The 21,129-nt window shown below is 41.7% G+C and overlaps 1 protein-coding gene across 1 annotated transcript; it reads right to left on the minus strand.

Annotated features, from left to right (window-relative positions):
• Positions 1-1,116: 1,116 nt before the first annotated feature.
• On the minus strand, positions 1,117-11,215 carry LOC138955574 (uncharacterized). Its single transcript, XM_070327156.1, has 5 exons — positions 10,731-11,215; positions 9,848-10,064; positions 8,877-9,422; positions 7,515-7,687; positions 1,117-4,753 (listed from the first exon to the last, which is right to left on the minus strand). The coding sequence occupies exons 3-5, from the start codon at positions 8,974-8,976 to the stop codon at positions 4,490-4,492; spliced, it is 537 nt and encodes a 178-aa protein (XP_070183257.1). The 5' UTR covers positions 8,977-9,422; positions 9,848-10,064; positions 10,731-11,215; the 3' UTR covers positions 1,117-4,489.
• Positions 11,216-21,129: the final 9,914 nt, after the last annotated feature.

Below are 21,129 nucleotides of genomic sequence, written 5' to 3' on the forward strand. Positions count from 1 at the left end.
AAAGAAAAGGAAGAACCGGACAGTGTTTAACAAACACAAATAAACGCACACACACACACACACACACACACACACACACACACACACACACACACACACACACACAACATCCACGCACTGCCTTTACAACACAAGAGAAACAACCAAGTTCTGTTCACTGCTGTGACATTTACTTGGCTTTGAAAAATAGAGAGAGAGGGAGAGGGAGAGAGAGCTGCAGACAACAACAAAACAATCCATGCATAGCTGTAAAACACATTTGTTAAGTAACACGAAAAAAGAAAGATCATAGCTTTAAAACTTTGACAATACCAGAGAAATTGACGTTATGAATCTAAGTTTGTTGAACACGCACAGAAAAAAAACTTTAGTAAATTATAAGCAGAACTTCACAGTCCGCATTATGCACATCATCCATCATTTTAACTAGAACATTTTATTAACATAACCAACATAAACAGAAATTAAATGGCGTACATCAACAACGGCAAACTTAACAAAGTAACAGAAACAACAACAGCAACAGCAGAAACAACAACAACAACAAATACAACAACAACGACAACAACAACAACAACAACACATTGCTAGCATCTAAACACTTTTTTGCTTTTTGAATGCATCGGGACATGAATCTTGAAATCAAATCATAACCGCAATCTTGCACATCTCATTGTCGTCAAAGACATTTCCTTTTAGGGTGAATGCGAAAGCACCTCTATCATGACAGTGCAGGGTGATAGCAAAATGAACGCTGTAGTGTGCCTGTGGTGGCGAAGTCATGAATATGTTTGAAAAGCCTGGGGCGAAAGAGTTCATAGCAGTACATAAAAAATCAATATCGGATTAGCCCTATAATTTCACACTGGCTGTGGAGGAAAATGAAAAGTTTTGATAATTCAAGCGTAGGGTAGCAAGTCAAAGGTTCTCAGTATGCGTGTCAGTGGAGTGTGTGTGTGTGTGTGTGTGTGTGTGTGTGTGTGTGTATGTGTTTATGGTGGGATACCTCGACTCCCGCGTGAAATTTTGAGCTTTACTCCGACATGAAATTTTACCTCGACGTCGAAATAAAACAAGTCTTCAAAATCACTCAAAAATAACTATGGAGGCTTGAAATAAGGTTAAATACATATAAATAATTTAATTTGACTTTATTTTTACAATTTAGCAAAATGTCGAGAAAAAACACACTTTTAGTTACTTTTTGTGTTTTGTGTATGTCCGGATATAACACCAGTAACAATCCCTGTTCACACACACTTTTTTTTTTCGCAGTTTAAAACAAAAATTTTTTTTTTTAAATCATTGTCACACTGGAAAAAAAAAAAAAAAAAAAAAAAAATTTTAAATAAAAATTTTTAAAAAATCATTGTAATTGTACACACTGCACAAAAAAAAAAAAAATAAATAATTGTAGAAAAAAAAAATATATATAAAAAAATAAAGGATATCAAAAAAGAATAAAAAAAAAAAATAAAAAATAAAAAAAAAAAAAAAAAAAGGATATAAAAAAAATTCAAAATCGATCGTTAAATTTGTGCACAAGTTTACAAAACGTAACCCTAGCCCCTAGAAAATAAATTTGATGTTGTGGTGAGAGAGGTTGTTTATTTTGTCATCCATTTTCCTTCAAATATCAGACATATATATACATGTAGATCACCACTCTGCCACTATGAGTATGATGTGATGGTTTTGTGTTTACCAGACACCAAAAATGTGAGTAACCTGTACTTTTGTTTTGAAAACAACAATTGCCTTTCATATGACAACACATTGCCTGTGTCTGCTACAGTGGAACACCCTCTTTAGACTTTATTTTGGAAAATAAGATCATAGAATTTATCAGGGCATATACATGTTCAGACATTGTCGACAAGGAAATCTGAACAAAGCAAGGGCTGAAATGGGATTAGGAAAGGGGGGAGGGGGGGGGGGGTGTCTGTAATAGGAAGGGGGCTGGATTTTATTTATTTATTTATTTATTTGTTGCTTAACGTCCAGCCGACTACGCAGAGCCATATCAGGACGAGGAAGGGGGGAATGAAGGGGGCCACTTGTCAAGCGATTCCTGTTTACAAATGCACTAACCCATTACTTGTGTCCCAGCAGGCTTTAGTAAAACTAAATTAATACCTACTGGAAGATTACCAGTTTCCAGTATGTTAAAATAGGCTTAACCTATCTACTGCTGGACTTACATCAGAACACTAACAGATTAAACTATACATGAATCGCGAGACAAGCGGCAAGAGAAGAGATTTTTGGAAAAAATACAGGCGAATGAGCAAGAAGGCAGAAAAAAGAAAAGAATTCATGAAGAAAAAGAGAGCATGACAGGAAAGAGGAACCAAAAATCTACCTAACAGCAAACTAAAAAGCTCCTGCGGTTCCAAAAACAGGAGGGGCCTTTAATTTCATAACCGCAGTGCCCCACTGCGGGAAAGGGGGCTGGAGAGGGAGGGGGGTCTAAAAGGGGTTCCACTGTAAATAGACGTGATTTCATACACGAGACAATGATTACAAATGCCAACAACTATTCCAGAATGGGAAGTTGAAAATAGTATCTTGGTAAGCTTGAATCCACTTGCCACAAATTCCTCGACATTATTCATCGTATTGTAACCGAAGCAACCTTGTAGCAACCATATCGATACCCGGCGGACATATTGACTTATTGTCGGAATTTGGAGTGAGACTTTTGATTCAAAACGAACACAATGAGATTAGGTTTAAAAACATTCCTATAAAATAAACTCCATGGCAGTGTTTAATCCCAAAAATGTCCACCCCCCCCCCCTCTCTGTAGTCTGTCAGTGTCGTGCGTCATTATCAACATCCTCAAAGAGTCTAACTCTAAGTCAAACCACAGGCAGAAGGTATCGTTCACTGGACCACTACTTTCATAGAAAGACTACAAGGTATGTCACTCAGTTTCGAGTCGTCTGTGTTCTTGGAGTCGCTTCCTGCGGACAATTTTTTTGTTCAAGACGGTTCGCCTCTTCCTACAGTCTGTGTAAGGTCAAATAAATACAGTTGAATGATTGTTTGAACTATATGTACCTTTAATTTTCAGCTGCCGTACGCTGCAGGTTGTTTCTTTTGACGAAGCAAAGATATATCTGTAAGGACACACTAAAAACCTCTCTGAAAAACCTTGATATTCAGTTCCAATAATGGCGTAGCAGAATCGCATGCGGAACGGGAATCCTGGCCCGGACAAGCTTATCAGTTATTTATGGACAGACTAGACATCCAAGCATACCATGAGTCTGCGGTCATCTTCCAAAACAAAGGACGAACAACATTTACAATGAAGGTAAATCTTCTGGTTGTTTATGTTGGAGCTACACATAGCTCATTGATTAACAACAATATGTGGAGACAAGTCTCACTGTATAATCATTGAGTGGCAAACATATGCTTGTGTATTTTATGAGTGGCACAATCCTGGTCAAAATTCAGTATGCTTCAGACAGTGATGCTTATCATATTGAACTAGGAAGATAGTGACTTTGCTGGTCATCATTGACATTGATCTAAATTAACCAATCAGTGCTTTATAACCAATTTTAAACTAGAACATTTGGAATTAATGGCGTTTGATTCAGAGGAATTTCTATCAATTTCTTCTCAACATCGTCAATTACTTAAGTTTGTGTGTAAGATAACCATAATTTTATTGTTTTGCGATACTAACTCTCAATCACTGTAGTTTTATTTACTACGTTGTGTTGTGGTTTTTTTCAGTTATTATGTTCTAAACTTTGTTGCTTATTATTGTACTATCGTTTTAGAGTCACAGTTATTTTACAAATATTATCTTCTAGTTTTGGTTTTGTGCTCAGCTGTTAGAGTGCCTCGCATTTCTCCCTTAGGTTGTCTCCCCCTTTTTGTAAACTCATATTTTTTAATTAGCATCTTTGGTTATTTGGTACGTCTGGTCATCTTATAACGAAAATGTCATTGAACTGAAAAAAGAAATAATAACTTAGTTTCATATTTGAACATTTGGCAGTATGTTTCTTGTGAGTCAGATTAAGATCTCACCAGGAACCCAACCTTTACCCAGTTAATTCTACACATTAAAATTTAAATGGAAAATTACGAAACACATAAAAACATGCAACTCAATACACACTGGCAGTACTTGTTATCTACAATCAATTCAGCCTCGTAGAATGATATACGGTATACGACACGTCCTTGAAACACATAGAACAGTTCTCAAGAAAAAACATTTGCAATTTCCAGTCTTTTTTGTGTTGCAGACATGCAGTGATCACCACCACATTGACCTCCGTCCTCGTCTTCATCTTCACTCTCCGACAAGTCAATGTCGTCCTCGTCCAAGCCATTTTCTATAATGATAAAGTTATGTAGGACACATGCTGAAAAAATTAACATTGGAACTTCACGGATGTTCGTCATCTCGAGATCCTTCAGTCTGCGGAATTTTCCTTTCAACAAACCAATAGCCCGCTCCACGTCAACTCTTGTCCTTGCCTGGGCTCTGTTGTAGGCAGTTTCCACAGGGGTCAGATGGCCGTTGTCGCGGAATGGAACCAGCAGGTACTTGCGGAGACTGAGGGTAGGCCGAGTCCCCGATCATATGGTACTCTGGAGGCAGCTTACTTGCGTCAGACTCCAACACTCCATGGAGATCTGAGTTGGGGAAAACTCGGCTGTCATGCACGGACCCAGTGTAACCCATAAACACATCCAGAAAGAGGAGGTCTTTGTCGCATACAACCTGAAACAAGTCGCGTAAATCAATATAAAAATAATCTATCAGCCTGAAACTAAAAACCAACCACAACAGAGGCTACATGTATATATCCTAATGCTTCGCTAGCCTAAACCATAAGACTGAGCTGAGCACAGCTCCTCTCTGCAGAACATGTGAATGAGGTGCCTACTGTCCCATATAATTCATTTATCATTGAGTGCATTTTCAGCGTAACCATGACATGCATATATGAAATGATAAAGAACAATAAAAAAAATCATGTTTTTGAAGGGTAAACATCCCCATTATCACACCGAGAACTGTGTTCCGCCTTATTTCAGCCGGGCTCGTTGTTACTCCGTTTTCAGCCGGGCTCAGTGTCACGCAAACGAAAGTGTCTTCATAAAAACACAAACTATGACTTTCACACTGATTTAAGCTAAAATTGATGAATGTCAGTAGAAAGGGGAATAATTGTTTTCTTTGTAGACAGCTAAAAACGTCTTTTGCTTACCTGGTTAATTGACAATAGCCGAATGGAAGGCATACATGCAGGTTTTTTAGTGAAAAATGAAGGTTCAACGTAAATTTCTCTCAAAGATGGATTTGAACAACAAATATTCCTGTATTTTTACTATTTTGGGTAAAGCTATAATCATCTGTATCAATTGCGTGCTTCAATGCGTCCTCACTATGTCATAAGAAGCAATCAAAACAAGCAAGTGGTGTACGTTTTGTTCCGCGCTGGGCCTCCTGCATTTTTGTCTGCGTTCCGCACTGCCACTGGGCTTGCTTTTGTTCTGGGTGTCCAGCACGGAACAAAACTCGCCTGACATGGGTTTTGGTTTTACTTTTCGTGCCTCAACGCCTTAAAGCAGGTTCGGGAAAATGCATCAGCATAACAGCAAGAAACTATAGAACAAACTTATGATACAGAAAAACCATAACATGATACCGTTGCTTATCATTTCTTGAGTTTGATCAGCTTTTTTGCCCGAAAAGCGACAACCTGCACGTATTTCAAGCCGATGGGGGTCACATAATAAACCTTGTCAGATAAAAATAACACCAATAGAGAGACAAATTACTTAGGTTAGTGCTAAAAACATCCGTTCCTGGAAATGAGGTTTTTTTAGAAGACATAGTTTGTACTTTAGTGCAGACACTTACATTTGCGTGACACCAAGCCCAGCTCAAAACGGAGTAACAACAAGCCCGGCTGAAATAAGGCGGAACACAGTCCCCGGTGTGATTATCCATGCTTAGTCAAGAAATGCTTGAACAAATTTTTAATAAATTTGATCAGAAAGTGCTGCCTCAACTTTCACTAAAAGCGGTATATGTTCTTTTTTTCTTTCTTTATTTGGTGTTTAACGTCGTTTTCAACCATTCAAGGTTATATCGCGACGGGGAAAAGGGGGGGGGGAGGAAGATGGGATAGAGCCACCTGTCAATAGTTTCTTGTTCACAAAAGCACTAATCAAAAATTTGCTCCAGGGGCTTGCATAGTTGCAACGTAGTACAATATACCTTACTGGGAGAATGCAAGTTTCCAGTACAAAGGATTTAACATTTCTTACATACTGCTTGACTAAAATCTTTACAAAAATTGACTATATTCTATACAAGAAACACTTAACAAGGGTAAAAGGAGAAACAGAATCCGTTAGTCTCCTCTTACGACATGCTGGGGAGCATCGGGTAAATTCTTCCCCCTAACCCGCGGGGGGTAGCGGTATATGACATGTATAGATCTAACAACAGAAAAAGAAAAGTCAGAGAAACGAGGCGTAGGTACATTTTCATGATGGTTTTCTTGGAATTAATCCACACACCATCATAATTCAAACTTGTCTGAACTCCCAATATCGGTTTAAACATTTAATATTTCTCACGTAAACCATCACAGACACTGTCAGGCTTTTACACACAGTACAAACACCCTTTCATTGAAACACTCACCGCTTTAGAACATCCTAGGTGCTTACCGTAAAGAGCGAGCAATTTTCACACAAAAATTGTTTTGCATGGTTTATCTTACCCCGGAGCCATCGACATCGTGAACTCTGTTATTCCAGTTTCCCTTTTTGACAAAGCAGTCGTCAGGAATTTGAATGCGACTCGCTGTGAGCTTGTCTGCAATAGCACGTTATTATGTACCTCTGACTATGCACTAAACAAACGGCTGTGGTTCACAAGAACCCTCGCGATGACTTTTGACTATTCACAGGAACTGGCGAACCTTACGTGAACCTGCTTCTGGGCGTTCCTTATTTTAACTTCAAATACTTCGAGTTTTAATGATCTTGTCTTGATGAAAAAAATATTTATTTTATGATTTAAGAATGTTTGTGTAACACGCTGTCAATTTATTATTTTGATTTTAAAAGTTAGGTCTAGCGCCAAAACGCACCTCGGTCCGATTGTCTTGAAGACAATCCGCAACATTAAATCTTTGAAAATTACTCGTTCAGCCTCTTTACGTAAGGCACCTAGGATGTTCCCTTTGGTGAGCGTTCATAATGAAGGTTGTTTATACTGTGTGTAAAAGCCTGACAGTATCTGTGATGGTTTACGGGAGGCGCACTGTGCCGTTAAATACTTGTCTTTAAATTCAAAGATTCAAATAGTGACTTAAAATGACAGTAGATTCCAATTATGAAATGACACTGCTAGTGTTACTCCAGTATTTCAATAGGGAATAAATACACAGGCACCATAATGGTCAGTTCTGCCAAGGTTAACAATCCACGTATCTGAAACAGAAAGTGATCAAATCTGTTACCTGGAGATGCATCGCTGGGAAACCTTTACGGCAGATGTACGCATCCCTGGTTCCTGGTATCTTTATGTAGGTCCCATCAATCGCTCCAACTACGCCCGGGAAACCAGCTCTGGCTGCCCATTTCCCAGCTAATCGAGCCAGGTCACATTTTGGTGGCCACTGGATGACATCTCCTGTAAAGAACAGAAAATTGCATTAAAATATGCTGATCACAGTGTTAATTTTATTCAAAATCATCTGACAGTTTACCCATGTCTGTACTATTTACAATTAAAGTTACAGGTCTCCCAGTCCCCCACACGCCGGGGAAAGTGTTACGACAGAAAAAATCGCCGTTTGTTACGATAGCATTCTGCAGTCCCATAGTCAGCAAGGTTTCGAGCCCGAAAGGTGTGTAACTTCCAAACTAATAATTATTGCGGCGTAATTATCGAAGCCAGCAAAGTTTATTTGTTCTCAGCGGATTTATGATTGCATGAGGATTAACATGTTATCGATTTAATTTTTGAGGCTTCTGTTTTAGATTTGTGACAGCGTCGTATTTGCTGAAATTGTTCGATTTGGGGATTTCTTTTTAAATGGTGGAGATTACAAGAGGCTTGAAGCAACAACGGTCATTTGATCAGGTAATGTGATGTATCATAACCGAAATGCATCAATAGCAGTGTCCCAATATACTATATATATGCAAGTGTGTTTGTGTCATCGGCTGAGGAAAAGAGCATGTGTATTTTTTTGGTACGCGTCGCCGTGCTAGCAGTTACGACTGCCAGCGATGCATTGATACGGCCGCCCCACTTTTCTGTTACGACCGCCGACTGTTTCGGCTACGGCAGCCGGCACTCATTTTATTCGTTTAATAATGTTATTGCCAAAGTTTATGACAGTTTGCAAACAAATATGAACGGGTTTCACTGCACATCGGTTGTGCACCGTCGTGTTATCAGGAATTGTGATTCCCTGCCCTCTTTTATTTAATATCGCATTCGTCACAGTTTATATCTAGAGTTGTTCTACTTCCAGTTAAGCGTGCACATAGTTTCAACGGGCATGTACATGACAAGTTCAAATGTCAATTGTCAAAAGCAGTCGCTGAAAATCCAACTCGGTCTAAAAGACGGACACAAAGGAATCCCACTCACCAATTACTCGGGTGAGTCAGGGGGGAGATTGGGGTGGGGTGGGGGTTGGTTGATAACTAGGAGTCAAATTCAGATTAAAAAAAAAGATTTGAACTGGGTATGCATTACTGTTAATATTTTTGAAGAAAAAAAATGCCTCTCTACAAAACTTTGATTGTAATTAGTTACCTTGATGCGTCTATGAGTATGAGACACTGAAACGCCTAAATATCTTTCTTACCTGCACAATCTGTATATATCCAGGACTTTCCCCAGTCCCTGTTCGATGAGAGTGTATGTGCCATATTTGGCACAGTGTCCTGGGCTATCTGACCGCCCATCACCAATCAGCTCTAGACTTCCTCTCTCGTCCTGAAGCTGCGAGATGAGCTCTGACTGCTCCCGTTTCCATTTTCTTTCCACTATAGGAAAAATGAAGTGCCGCTGATGCCAGAAGAACGTGCTCTCCAAAATGTAACGCACATTGTGCAGGTAAAACAGCCGGAGAATTTTTGTCGGGCTGCAGCCAGAGAGCACAACAGCTGATGACAGGAGCAGGTTCCCGCAGGGCATCTGCTTTATGTACGGTTGGCTGGTCCACTCTCTGAAGAAACAGCACTTGGAGCAGTCTTGTCGGACGTGGATGCAAGATCCCACTGTCTTCGATATGAAGGCCTTCGCAGGGTGAGAGCATCGAGGACAACTCTCTAACAGCTGCATCAAGTTTGCCTGGAAGACAATGTACTTGTCTTCCAGGTCGGGGCTGGGTCTCGGCTCAGGAGCATTCCTAAAACACACAGGTTATACACTTTCTTAGCACATAAAGGGTTACTATGGAAACTACATGTGCCATACACAAGCACAAATTCACTGCTAGTGCTATGGATATAATTACTACATGTTATACATGTCGCAATGACAGTGAAATCCAGTATAAAAAAAAATTTTAAGATGAAATCAGCTTCTTACTTGTGATGAGAAATTAAGCTAAATAATGTCACAACAAAAATGTTTGACATGTTTATGGTGTTTTTCACCCATTTAATAGACAAAAAAGGGTTATGGCCAGTGAGATAGAGACCAGAGAGAGAAAGACAAAAACAAAGGACACAATGATAGCAGCTAAAAAATAGCTGACTGTCACCCAAAGTAACCCTTGACTTCTGTCTTACTTTTTAAAATGTAGAGAATCTATGTCTATTGAAAACTTACAAGAACTGCGGATCTTCTGGTTCACCTCCATCCTCGTCAGCAGGCTCGTCCTCTTCCGCAGCTGCAGCGCGCTGTCGTTCGCCTTTTCGTTCTTCCTTCCCCACACTCTCATCTGTTCCTACACTTTAGGGTTAGAACCGCATTGCGTTTTGAGGTGGGGCGTTGATCAGATTGCATTGGACGCTGACATCCTTGGTTTCGGCAATGGCAGAAACATCTGAAGAACAAATGACATTGCAGATTACTGATAATTGATAATTACAAAACAATGTGACAGCAGTAGCCGCGCTCTGGGAATCGCTGCGCTGCACAACGCGCCGCGCTCAGTGAATCGCCGCGCTCTGGGAATCGCTTGCCATTTTATAATCCCTGATTTACTTTTATCTTCTTTAACCAAAGTTCACCTAGCCTACACTGATCAATTCTAACAAACATATTATATCACATATGTTCTGAAAAAGAGTGGCACTGGCACAAATTGACAAAACATATATATGGGGATCTAAATCAATCCAAAGCCGAACATCTGGGGATGGGACAATGTGATACTGAACAGCTGACTGGCATGGTGACTTGTAAGTTGTTTGAATCTGATGCCTGTGCATGGATAAACTGATTTGCAGAAAATGTTTCTTACATGAATGTATCACTTCTACTGATCTAGATGAAAACTGTATTTCCTGTCACTCACTCACTGTGTCAGGTCACTCCCCAGAGGAAAGTTATTCATCTAAAGTTTGAAAAAACTTAGAGTAGACTTACTCGTGTTGCGAAAAAAAAAAGTAGGTCTGAGAGAGCATTTTTGGAACAAACAGTGTAGAGTCAATATAGGGAGGACAGAGGACAGAGGAAATTATAAGGCGACATCTTGAGTTCTACCTACCTCGCAGTTCGTCGACGACACACGGTCTTCGAGTCACTTTCAAAGTGACTTTTGAGTTTTGTTTCTCCTTGGGTGCCCCGACATTTTTGACGCAGAGCTTTCTTCTTCTTCTTTCTTGATGTGGACTGGGTTCATCCGAACGTCTGTAGTCCAGCGGCGGAGTACTGAGTAATTGGTTACTGGTGGTGGGTTACTTTGCTGGACGAATGGTCGGTACTGCTCCGGTTTTAAGTTTAAGAGTGTTTGAAAATCCCATTTTCCACTTTATGTGATTGACAAATAAAAGTTGTCCTCTTCAAAGTTCGAAGTGTGCACACAGGTCCCGGTGTTGCCTTTCCGGCTTTCGACGTCACAAAAGCTGTCTGACTAATTACTACGCGACCGCACGCGACCACACGCGACCTTGCACTACCTTGCGCGACCTCAAACTAAAGCATGTACATGTAATATTTTATATATATATAGTATCTTCACAACATTATCTGACTTTATACCAAGTTTTAAGTCAAAGAAATTATCAAAACTTGACTAAATGTAAAAAATAACGGAGCGACCCGAACTTCCCAGCGATGGGACAAAGCCTGAAATGGAAACTGGTGAAAATGAAAATGAAATGATTTTTTTGTTGAAAGCTAGAGGAATAGTTATAGGTTATTTTCACCAATCTGAATTAATCAAATTAGCCTTTACCTTTTATGTTCTCAGTTGATTTGATGGTGGTCAATATTTATTGTAACCGGAGCCCTAGAGAGGGTCCGTATCCTCATTAATTGTTCTCAGGGGGAGGCTGAAGATTGCCGAGGAGAGCAACTCTTTATCTCACCTTTACTCTGGCCCTATTGTAATGTAGTCTATGCCTCGCGTTGTGTTCAATACATGTGCCTACAATACTAGCCGACCTCGGTATTCAGAGGAAACCCTGTGTGTTTCTTAGTGATCTAGACTGTGCGTTACATAAATATTGTGATGTGTGTTTTGGATGTTGGAGTTTGCCACGTACAGTACAGTTTTAACAACACATGTTTACAGGACAACAGTCAAGGAGAGGCAGAAGTTACAATACATGACACGAAAGCAAGCTCACACACTTACGTTCGTTCACCGACACACGCATGTTCACGCTCACCGTCTCGTACGTACAGTGATGTTCACCATAACTCATAGGAAACAGTTACAAGGTTTTATTTTACACTATATTACATGAAAAGCAAGTAACAAACCCATCAAACAAAGCACCAAACAATCCTTCAATCAGTCTTACCTAGCGTTTACCCTAACTCCGATTAATAACTATAACACCTACGGCTCCTTTCTTATGTATGCCTATCTCGTTCCTGCTGGCTCTGTTTCATACACAAGACAGACACGGCAACAACACGTAGACTCAACACTGAAAGACAGAACGAACATGCAAACGTTCAGCATTTAAATGCAACGCTGAAAGACGATCAAGCAGAACACACAGCATTTAAATTCAACGCTGAGAGACAACAAACAAGCAAGACACACAGCATTTGTTCAACGCTGAGAGACAACAAACAAGCAAAACACACAGCATGTGTTCAACGCTGAGAGACAACTTGACAAACAAGCAAAACACACAGCATTTGTTCAACGCTGAGAGACAACAAACAAGCAAAACACACAGCATTTGTTCAACGCTGAGAGACAACTTGACAAACAAGCAAAACACACAGCATTTGTTCAACGCTGAGAGACAACAAACAAGCAAAACACACAGCATTTGTTCAACGCTGAGAGACTGACAACAAACAAGCAAGACACACAGCATTTGTTCAACGCTGAGAGACAACAAACAAGCAAGACACACAGCATTTGTTCAACGCTGAGAGACAACAAACAACGAAACAGAGACAGAGTACACACTTGTGCAGCGTGTAAGAAAGAGAGAGAAAAAGACGAGGGAAAGAGAGCAAGCACTTATTCAGCGCTGACTGACGAGACTCGCAGAGCCGGCCTCTTTTACAGTCTCTCAAAGACTCGGTACTAATCTTCTGTGATAGCTGTGGGCTGGCTGTAAGGGAGGGGATGGGGGTATCTACAGGAAAGGGGGGGGTGACTAGAAGGAAGGTGGGGTCACTGAGTACCTGCAACTCTGAGCTAGCAGGGCTCTCCCGCTACATTATTATTAGGCGACACACACGTACTCAATCATCAATTTTGTACATCAACGCCAACAGTGCATGTTGTTGTCCAAAAATAAAAGATTTGCACTCAGTCCTAAAACTGAATGGTAGTTCAAAGTTAAAGGGGTATTGACCAAAGTGCTTTTGAGGAACAATAAAATACTCCCCCAAAAATAAACACGCAAAAAAAAAACACCCCACACAAATAAAGAAAGAAGCAAAACAGATTTACAAGGACATTAACTTATGTTCATGGTTTGCTGTTTTTATTTTATTGTGTTTAAAAGCATGCTGATACCGGGATGCAGTATACGTTAAATGTAAATGCTGAATATTTAAATGTGAACGTGACCAGAAAAGATGCATTTCTTTTAACTTAATGGCGCCGTTAAAAACAAAAACTAATTTCTTGGTTACAAAAGCAAATGAACCTTAGTAGTCGATAGTGTAGTACTATTTGTCACTTTATTAGAGGTTGGTTGACTGAGTTACCGACTTCTCCGCTTTAATTCCTTTCAGTTTCAGTTTTCTCTTCACACTTTTCGTTTTCATGCGATACGTACGTGTAACATTTTTCCCGGCCTCGCACATGATGGACAGCATTCATTGGAGCGATATGTTTTCACCGGGTTTTCACAAAATTGTTTTTCATGCCACGCTATTATCGATTACCTCAAAATAAAACAAGTCGCGTAAGGCGAAAATACAACATTTAGTCAAGCTGTCGAACTCACAGAAAGAAGCTGAACGCAATGCAATTTTTCAGCAAGACCGTATACTCGTAACATCGTCAGTCCACCGCTCGTTGCAAAGGCAGTGAAATTGACAAGAAGAGCGGGGTAGTAGTTGCGCTAAGAAGTATAGCACGCTTTTCTGTACTTCGTTTTAACTTTCTGAGCGTGTTTTAATCCAAACATATATCTATAAGTTTTTGGAATCAGGAACCGACAAGGAATAAACTGAAAGTGTTTTTAAATTGATTTCGAAAATTTAATTTTGATAATAATTTTTATATATTTAATTTTCAGAGCTTGTTTTTAATCCAAATATAACATATTTATATGTTTTTAGAATCAGAAAGTGATGAAGAATAAGATGAATGTAAATTTGGATCGTTTTATATAAAAAATATTTTTTTAACAATTTTCAGATTTTTAATGACCAAAGTCATTAATTAATTTTCAAGCCACCAAGCTGAAATACAATACCGAAGTCTGTACCAATACTCTCTCTGTGCCTCATTGTGCTTCTCTCTCTCCCCCCCCCCCCCTCTCTCTCTCTCTAGAGCTCTCTCTCTCTCTCTCTAGAGCTCTCTCGCCCTATATGCCTCTCTCTCTCTCTCCCTCTCTCTCTGAATGTTTGTGCCCCTCTCTCTCTCTCTCTTTCTCTCGCTGTCTCTTTGTTCCTCTCTCTCTCACTTCCTCTCTCTCCTTCTCTGCCTCTTTGTGCCCCTCTTTTCTCTCTCTCTCCCTTCCTCCCTCTCTCTAGAGCTCTCCCCCCCCCCTCCGTCTCTCTCTCTCTCTCCCTCCGTCTCTCTCTCTCTCTCTCCCTCCGTCTCTCTCTCTCTCTCTCTCTCTCTCTCTCTCTCCCTCCGTCTCTCTCTCCCTCCGTCTCTCTCTCTCTCTGTGCCTCTGTGTGCCTCTCTCTGTCTCCCCCTCTTTCTCTGCCTCTGTGTGCCCCTCTTTTGGGTGTAACTGTCGACGATTAAAGGAAATGACAAACGTAAAATATGTTTGTTTCGATCACGCGGTATCCGTCTGGGGTAATCGATATAAAAACAAAGTAATAAGTCTCAATCTTAGCGTTTGCTTATTTATTTGTCATTACTATATCATTTTGTATAGCGGTGACGATGCCCCCAACAGACAGAATTTAAATGAATTGAATTGATATAAAATCTTCTTTTTTTTAAACTCGATAAATGGGGGGGGGGGGGGGGGGGGGTTTCCCGCGCTAACTTCATCAGAGAAGAGACAATAACAGGATCGCCGCTTTTGAATTTCCTATTTTCTGTGTAAATTTTTCCACACGTACTTAACTTATTCAGATCTGAGATGCCGATGAGTATGTCACATCGGCTGTTCCCTGAGTCGTAAATGAGTAAGTGGACCAATGCTTAGTGGTCTGCTCTTTTGTCGCGGCTTGTGAAAGCGACACTGTCGCGACCATCTTCCACTTATATACTTATCAAGAGCCAGATGTTTTCCAGTAAACGATTGTGATCTTCAAAGCTTCGCGTGTTCAACACCTACCCGCCACATTGCGCAATACAGCCATAAACAGAATCCGAATCATCCGATGTTGAGAATGAACGAAACCTTGACATTTATGAGAAAATCAATTTCAATTTGGATGAGAGTGATCAAAATTATGCGAGTCAGCAATCTGTTCTGTCTGTCTGTCTGTCTCCCTTTCTCTCTCTCTCTCTCTCTCTCTCTCTCTCTCTCTCTCTCTCTCTCTCTCTCTCTCTCCCTCCCTCCCTCTCTCTCTCTCCCCTTCCGTCTCTCTCTCTCTCTCTCTCTCTCTCTGTCTCGCTCCGTCTCTCTCTCCCTCCGTCTCTCTCTCTGTGCCTCTATGTGCCTCTCTCTCTCTATCTCTCTCTCCCTCCCTCCCTCCCTCCCTCCCTCCCTCTCTCTCGAGCTCTCTCCCCCTCCGTCTCTCTCTCTCTCTCTCCCTCCGTCTCTCTCTCTTTCTCTCTCTCTCTCTCTCTCCCTCCCTCCCTCTCTCTTTCTCTCTCTCTCCCCCTCCGTCTCTCTCTCTCTCCCCCTCCGTCTCTCTCTCTCTCTCTCTCTCTCCCTCCCTCCCTCTCTCTTTCTCTCTCTCTCCCCCTCCGTCTCTCTCTCTCTCCCCCTCCGTCTCTCTCTCTCTCTCTCTCTCTCTCTCTCTCCCTCCCTCCCTCCCTCTCTCTCGAGCTCTCTCCACCTCCGTGTCTCTCTCTCTCTCCCCCTCCGTCTCTCTCTCTCTCTCTCTCTCTCTCTCCCTCCGTCTCTCTCTCCCTCCGTCTCTCTCTCTGTGCCTCTGTGTGCCTCTCTCTCTCTCCCCCTCTTTCTCTGCCTCTGTGTGCCCCTCTTTTTGGTGTAACTGTCGACGATTAAATGAAATGGCATACGTAAAATAAGTATATCTTTACAATGGCCAAAAGAAAAACTGACCTTAAATCGATCTTTTTTTGATCGTAAGATTTCTATGCGGATCTTTCAAATGTAGGCTATGTTTGTTTCGATCACGCGGTATCCGTCTGGGGTAATCGATATAAAAACAAAGTAATAAGTCTCAATCTTAGCGTTTGCTTATTTATTTGTCATTACTATATCATTTTGTATGCGGTGACGATGCCCCCAACAGACAGAATTTAAATGGATTGAATTGAATTAACATCTTTTTTTTTTAAACTCGATAAATGGGGTTTTTTCCCGCGCTAACTTCATCAGAGAAGAGACAATAATAGGATCGCCGTTTTTGAATTTCCTGTTTTCTGTGTAACTTTTTCCACACGTACTTAACTTATTCAGATCTGAGATGCCGATGAGTATGTCACATCGGCTGTTCCCTGAGTCGTAAATGATTAAGTGGACCAATGCTTAGTGGTCTGCTCTTTTGTCGCGGCTTGTGAAAGCGACACTGTCGCGACCAGCTTCCACTTAAATACTTATCAAGAGCCAGATGTTTTTCAGTAAACGATTGTGATCTTCAAAGCTTCGCGTGTTCAACACCTACCCGCCACATTGCGCAATACAGCCATAAACAGAATCCGAATCATCCGATGTTGAGAATGAACGAAACCTTGACATTTATGAGAAAATCAATTTCAATTTGGATGAGAGTGATCAAAATTATGCGAGTCTTCAATCTGTTCTGTCTGTCTGTCTGTCTGTCTGTCTGTCTGTCTCTCTCTCTTTCTCTCTCTCTCTCTCTCTCTCTCTCTCTCTCTCTCTCTCTCTCTCTCTCTCTCTCTCTCTCTCTCTCTCTCTCTCTCTCTCTCTCTCTCTCTCTCTCTCTCTCTCTCTGTCTGTCAGTGTTCATTATAAAAGCTTTAATAACACATTTACTCATGCATGTGTATTCAGCATTGTTTTCACTACGTCACATATATTTGTGTATAATATGTAATATGTAAATATTCATATGTTGTTGTTTTTCTCTACCTTTTTTTCTACGTGAATATCCGTGTAAATATGTGATTAGATTAGTCCCCTCTCTGGGCGAGGGTTGGTTGAAAAAAAGCTCGTTGTATTGCTAATGCCACAACCCTCAAAAAATTAAATTTGATTTGATTTGATTTGATTTGATTTGATCTCTCTCTCTCTCTCTCCCTCCCCCTCTCTCGAGCTCTCTCCCCCCCCCCCCTCTCTCTCTCTCCCCCTCCGTCTCTCTCTCTCTCTCTCTCTCTCTCTCTCTCCGTCTCTCTCTCCCTCCGTCTCTCTCTCTGTGCCTCTGTGTGCCTCTCTCTCTATCTCTCTCTCTCTCCCTCCCTCCCTCCCTCCCTTCCTCCCTCTCTCTCTCTCTCCCCCTCCGTCTCTCTCTCTCTCTCTCTCTCCCTCCGTCTCTCTCTCTCTCTTTCTCTCTCTCTCTCTCTTCCTCCCTCCCTCCCTCTCTCTCTCTCTCTCCCTCCGTCTCTCTCTCTCTCTCCCTCCGTGTCTCTCTCTCTCTCTCTCTCTCTCTCTCTCCCTCCCTCCCTCTCTCTCGAGCTCTCTCCCCCTCCTTGTCTCTCTCTCTCTCCCCCTCCCCCTCCGTCTCTCTCTCTCTCTCTCTCTCTCTCCCTCCGTCTCTCTCTCCCTCCGTCTCTCTCTCTGTGCCTCTGTGTGCCTCTCTCTCTCTCCCCCCTCTTTCTCTGCCTCTGTGTGCCCCTCTTTTTGGTGTAACTGTCGACGATTAAAGGAAATGGCATACGTAAATTAAGTATATCTTTACAATGGCCAAAAGAAAAACTGACCTTAAATCGATCTTTTTTTGATCGTAAGATTTCTATGCGGATCTTTCAAATGTAGGCTATGTTTGTTTCGATCACGCGGTATCCGTCTGGGGTAATCGATATAAAAACAAAGTAATAAGTCTCAATCTTAGCGTTTGCTTATCTATTTGTCATTACTATATCATTTTGTATGCGGTGACGATGCCCCCAACAGACAGAATTTAAATGGATTGAACTGAATTAAAATCTTTTTTTTTTAACTCGATAAATGGTTTTTTTTCCCGCGCTAACTTCATCAGAGAAGAGACAATAACAGGATCGACGCTTTTGAATTTCCTATTTTCTGTGTAACTTTTTCCACACGTACTTAACTTATTCAGATCTGAGATGCCGATGAGTATGTCACATCGGCTGTTCCCTGAGTCGTAAATGATTAAGTGGACCAATGCTCAGTGGTCTGCTCTTTTGTCGCGGCTTGTGAAAGCGACACTGTCGCAACCAGCTTCCACTTAAATACTTATCAAGAGCCAGATGTTTTTCAGTAAACGATTGTGATCTTCAAAGCTTCGCGTGTTCAACACCTACCCGCCACATTGCGCAATACAGCCATAAACAGAATCCGAATCATCCGATGTTGGGAATGAACGAAACCTTGACATTTATGAGAAAATCAATTTCAATTTGGATGAGAGTGATCAAAATTATGCGAGTCAGCAATCTGTTCTGTCTGTCTGTCTGTCTGTCTGTCTGTCTGTCTGTCTGTCTGTCTGTCTGTCTGTCTGTCTGTCTCTCTCTCTCTTTCTCTCTCTCTCTCTGTCTCTCTCTCTCTCTCTCTCTCTCTCTCTCTCTCTCTCTCTCTCTCTCTCTCTCTCTCTGTCAGTGTTCATTATAAAAGCTTTAATAACACATTTACTCATGCATGTGTATTCAGCATTGTTTTCACTACGTCACATATATTTGTGTATAATATGTTATATGTAAATATTCATATGTTGTTGTTTTTCTCTACCTTTTTTTCTACGTGAATATCCGTGTAAATATGTGATTAGATTAGTCCCCTCTCTGGGCGAGGGCTGGTTGAAAAAAAGCTCGTTGTATTGCTTATGCCACAACTCTCAAAAAGTAAAATTTGATTTGATTTGATTTGATCTCTCTCTCTCTCTCTCTCTCTCTCTCTCTCTCTCTCTCTCTCTCTCTCTCTCTCTCTCTCTCCCTCTCTCTCGAGCTCTCTCTCCCTCTGTCTCTCTCTCTCCCCCTCCGTCTCTCTCTCTCTCTATCTCTCTCTCTCTCTCGCTCCATCTCTCTCTCCCTCCGTCTCTCTCTCTCTGTGCCTCTCTCTCTATATATATATATCTCTCTCTCTCCCTCCCTCCCCTCTCCCTCCCTCCCTCCCTCTCTCTCGAGCTCTCTCCCCCTCCGTCTCTCTCTCTCTCCCCCTCCGTCTCCCTCTCTCTCCCCCTCCGTCTCTCTCTCTCTCTCCCCCTCCGTCTCTCTCTCTCTCCCCCTCCGTCTCTCTCTCTCTCTCTCTCTCTCTCTCTCCCCCTCCGTCTCTCTCTCTCTCTCTCTCTCTCTCTCTTCCTCCCTCCCTCGATCCCTCTCTCTCTCTTTCTCTCCCCCTCCGTCTCTCTTTCTCTCTCCCCCTCCGTCTCTCTCTCTCTCTCTCTCTCTCTCTCTCCCTCCCTCCCTCCCTCTCTCTCTCTCTTCCTCCCCCTCCGTGTCTCTCTCTCTCTCCCCCTCCGTCTCTCTCTCTCTCTCTCTCCCTCCGTCTCTCTCTCCCTCCGTCTCTCTCTCTGTGCCTCTGTGTGCCTCTCTCTCTCTCCCCCTCTTTCTCTGCCTCTGTGAGCCCCTCTTTTTGGTGTAACTGTCGACGATTAAAGGAAATGGCATACGTAAAATAAATATATCTTTACAATGGCCAAAAGAAAAACTGACCTTAAATCGATCTTTTTTTGATCGTAAGATTTCTATGCGGATCTTTCAAATGTAGGCTATGTTTGTTTCGATCACGCGGTATCCGTCTGGGGTAATCGATATAAAAACAAAGTAATAAGTCTCAATCTTAGCGTTTGCTTATTTATTTGTCATTACTATATCATTTTGTATGCGGTGACGATGCCCCCAACAGACAGAATTTAAATGGATTGAATTGAATTAACATCGTGTTTTTTTTAACTCGATAAATGGGGGTTTTTCCCGCGCTAACTTCATCAGAGAAGAGACAATAACAGGATCGCCGCTTTTGAATTTCCTATTTTCTGTGTAACTTTTTCCACACGTACTTAACTTATTCAGATCTGAGATGCCGATGAGTATGTCACATCGGCTGTTCCCTGAGTCGTAAATGAGTAAGTGGACCAATGCTTAGTGGTCTGCTCTTTTGTCGCGGCTTGTGAAAGCGACACTGTTGCGACCAGCTGCCACTTAAATACTTATCAAGAGCCAGATGTTTTTCAGTAAACGATTGTGATCTTCAAAGCTTCGCGTGTTCAACACCTACCCGCCACATTGCGCAATACAGCCATAAACAGAATCCGAATCATCCGATGTTGAGAATGAACGAAACCTTGACATTTATGAGAAAATCAATTTCAAATTTGGATGAGAGTGATCAAAATTATGCGAGTCAGCAATCTGTTCTGTCTGTCTGTCTGTCTGTCTCTCTCTTTCTCTCTCTCCCCCTCTCTCTCTCTCTCTCCCTCTCTCTCTCTCTCTCTCTCTCTCTCTCTCTGTCTGTCAGTGTTCATTATAAAAGCTTTAATAACACATTTACTCATGCATGTGTATTTAGCATTGTTTTCACTACGTTACATATATTTGTGTATAATATGTAATATGTAAATATTCATATGTTGTTGTTTTTCTCTACCTTTTTTTCTACGTGAATATCCGTGTAAATATGGGATTAGATTAGTCCCCTCTCTGGGCGAGGGCTGGTTGAAAAAAAGCTCGTTGTATTGCTTATGCCACAACCCTCAAAAAATAAAATTTGATTTGATTTGATTTGATTTGATCTCTCTCTCTCTCTTTCTCTCTCTCTCTTTCCCTCCCCCCTCTCTCTCGAGCTCTCTCCCCCTCCGTCTCTCTCTCTCCCCCTCCGTCTCTCTCTCTCTCTCGCTCCGTCTCTCTCTCTCCCTCCGTCTCTCTCTCTGTGCCTCTCTCTCTCTCTCTCTCTCTCTCCCTCCCTCCCTCTCTCCCGAGCTCTCTCCCCCTCCGTCTCTCTCTCTCTCTCTTTCGCTCCGTCTCTCTCTCCCTCCGTCTCTCCCTCTGTGCCTCTGTGTGGCTCTCTCTCTCTCTCTTTCTCTTTCTCTCTCTCTCTCTCTCTCTCTCTCTCTCTCTCTCT

This window comes from Littorina saxatilis, unplaced genomic scaffold (assembly GCF_037325665.1).
Source record: "Littorina saxatilis isolate snail1 unplaced genomic scaffold, US_GU_Lsax_2.0 scaffold_708, whole genome shotgun sequence".
Classification (NCBI taxonomy): Eukaryota; Metazoa; Mollusca; class Gastropoda; order Littorinimorpha; family Littorinidae; genus Littorina; species Littorina saxatilis.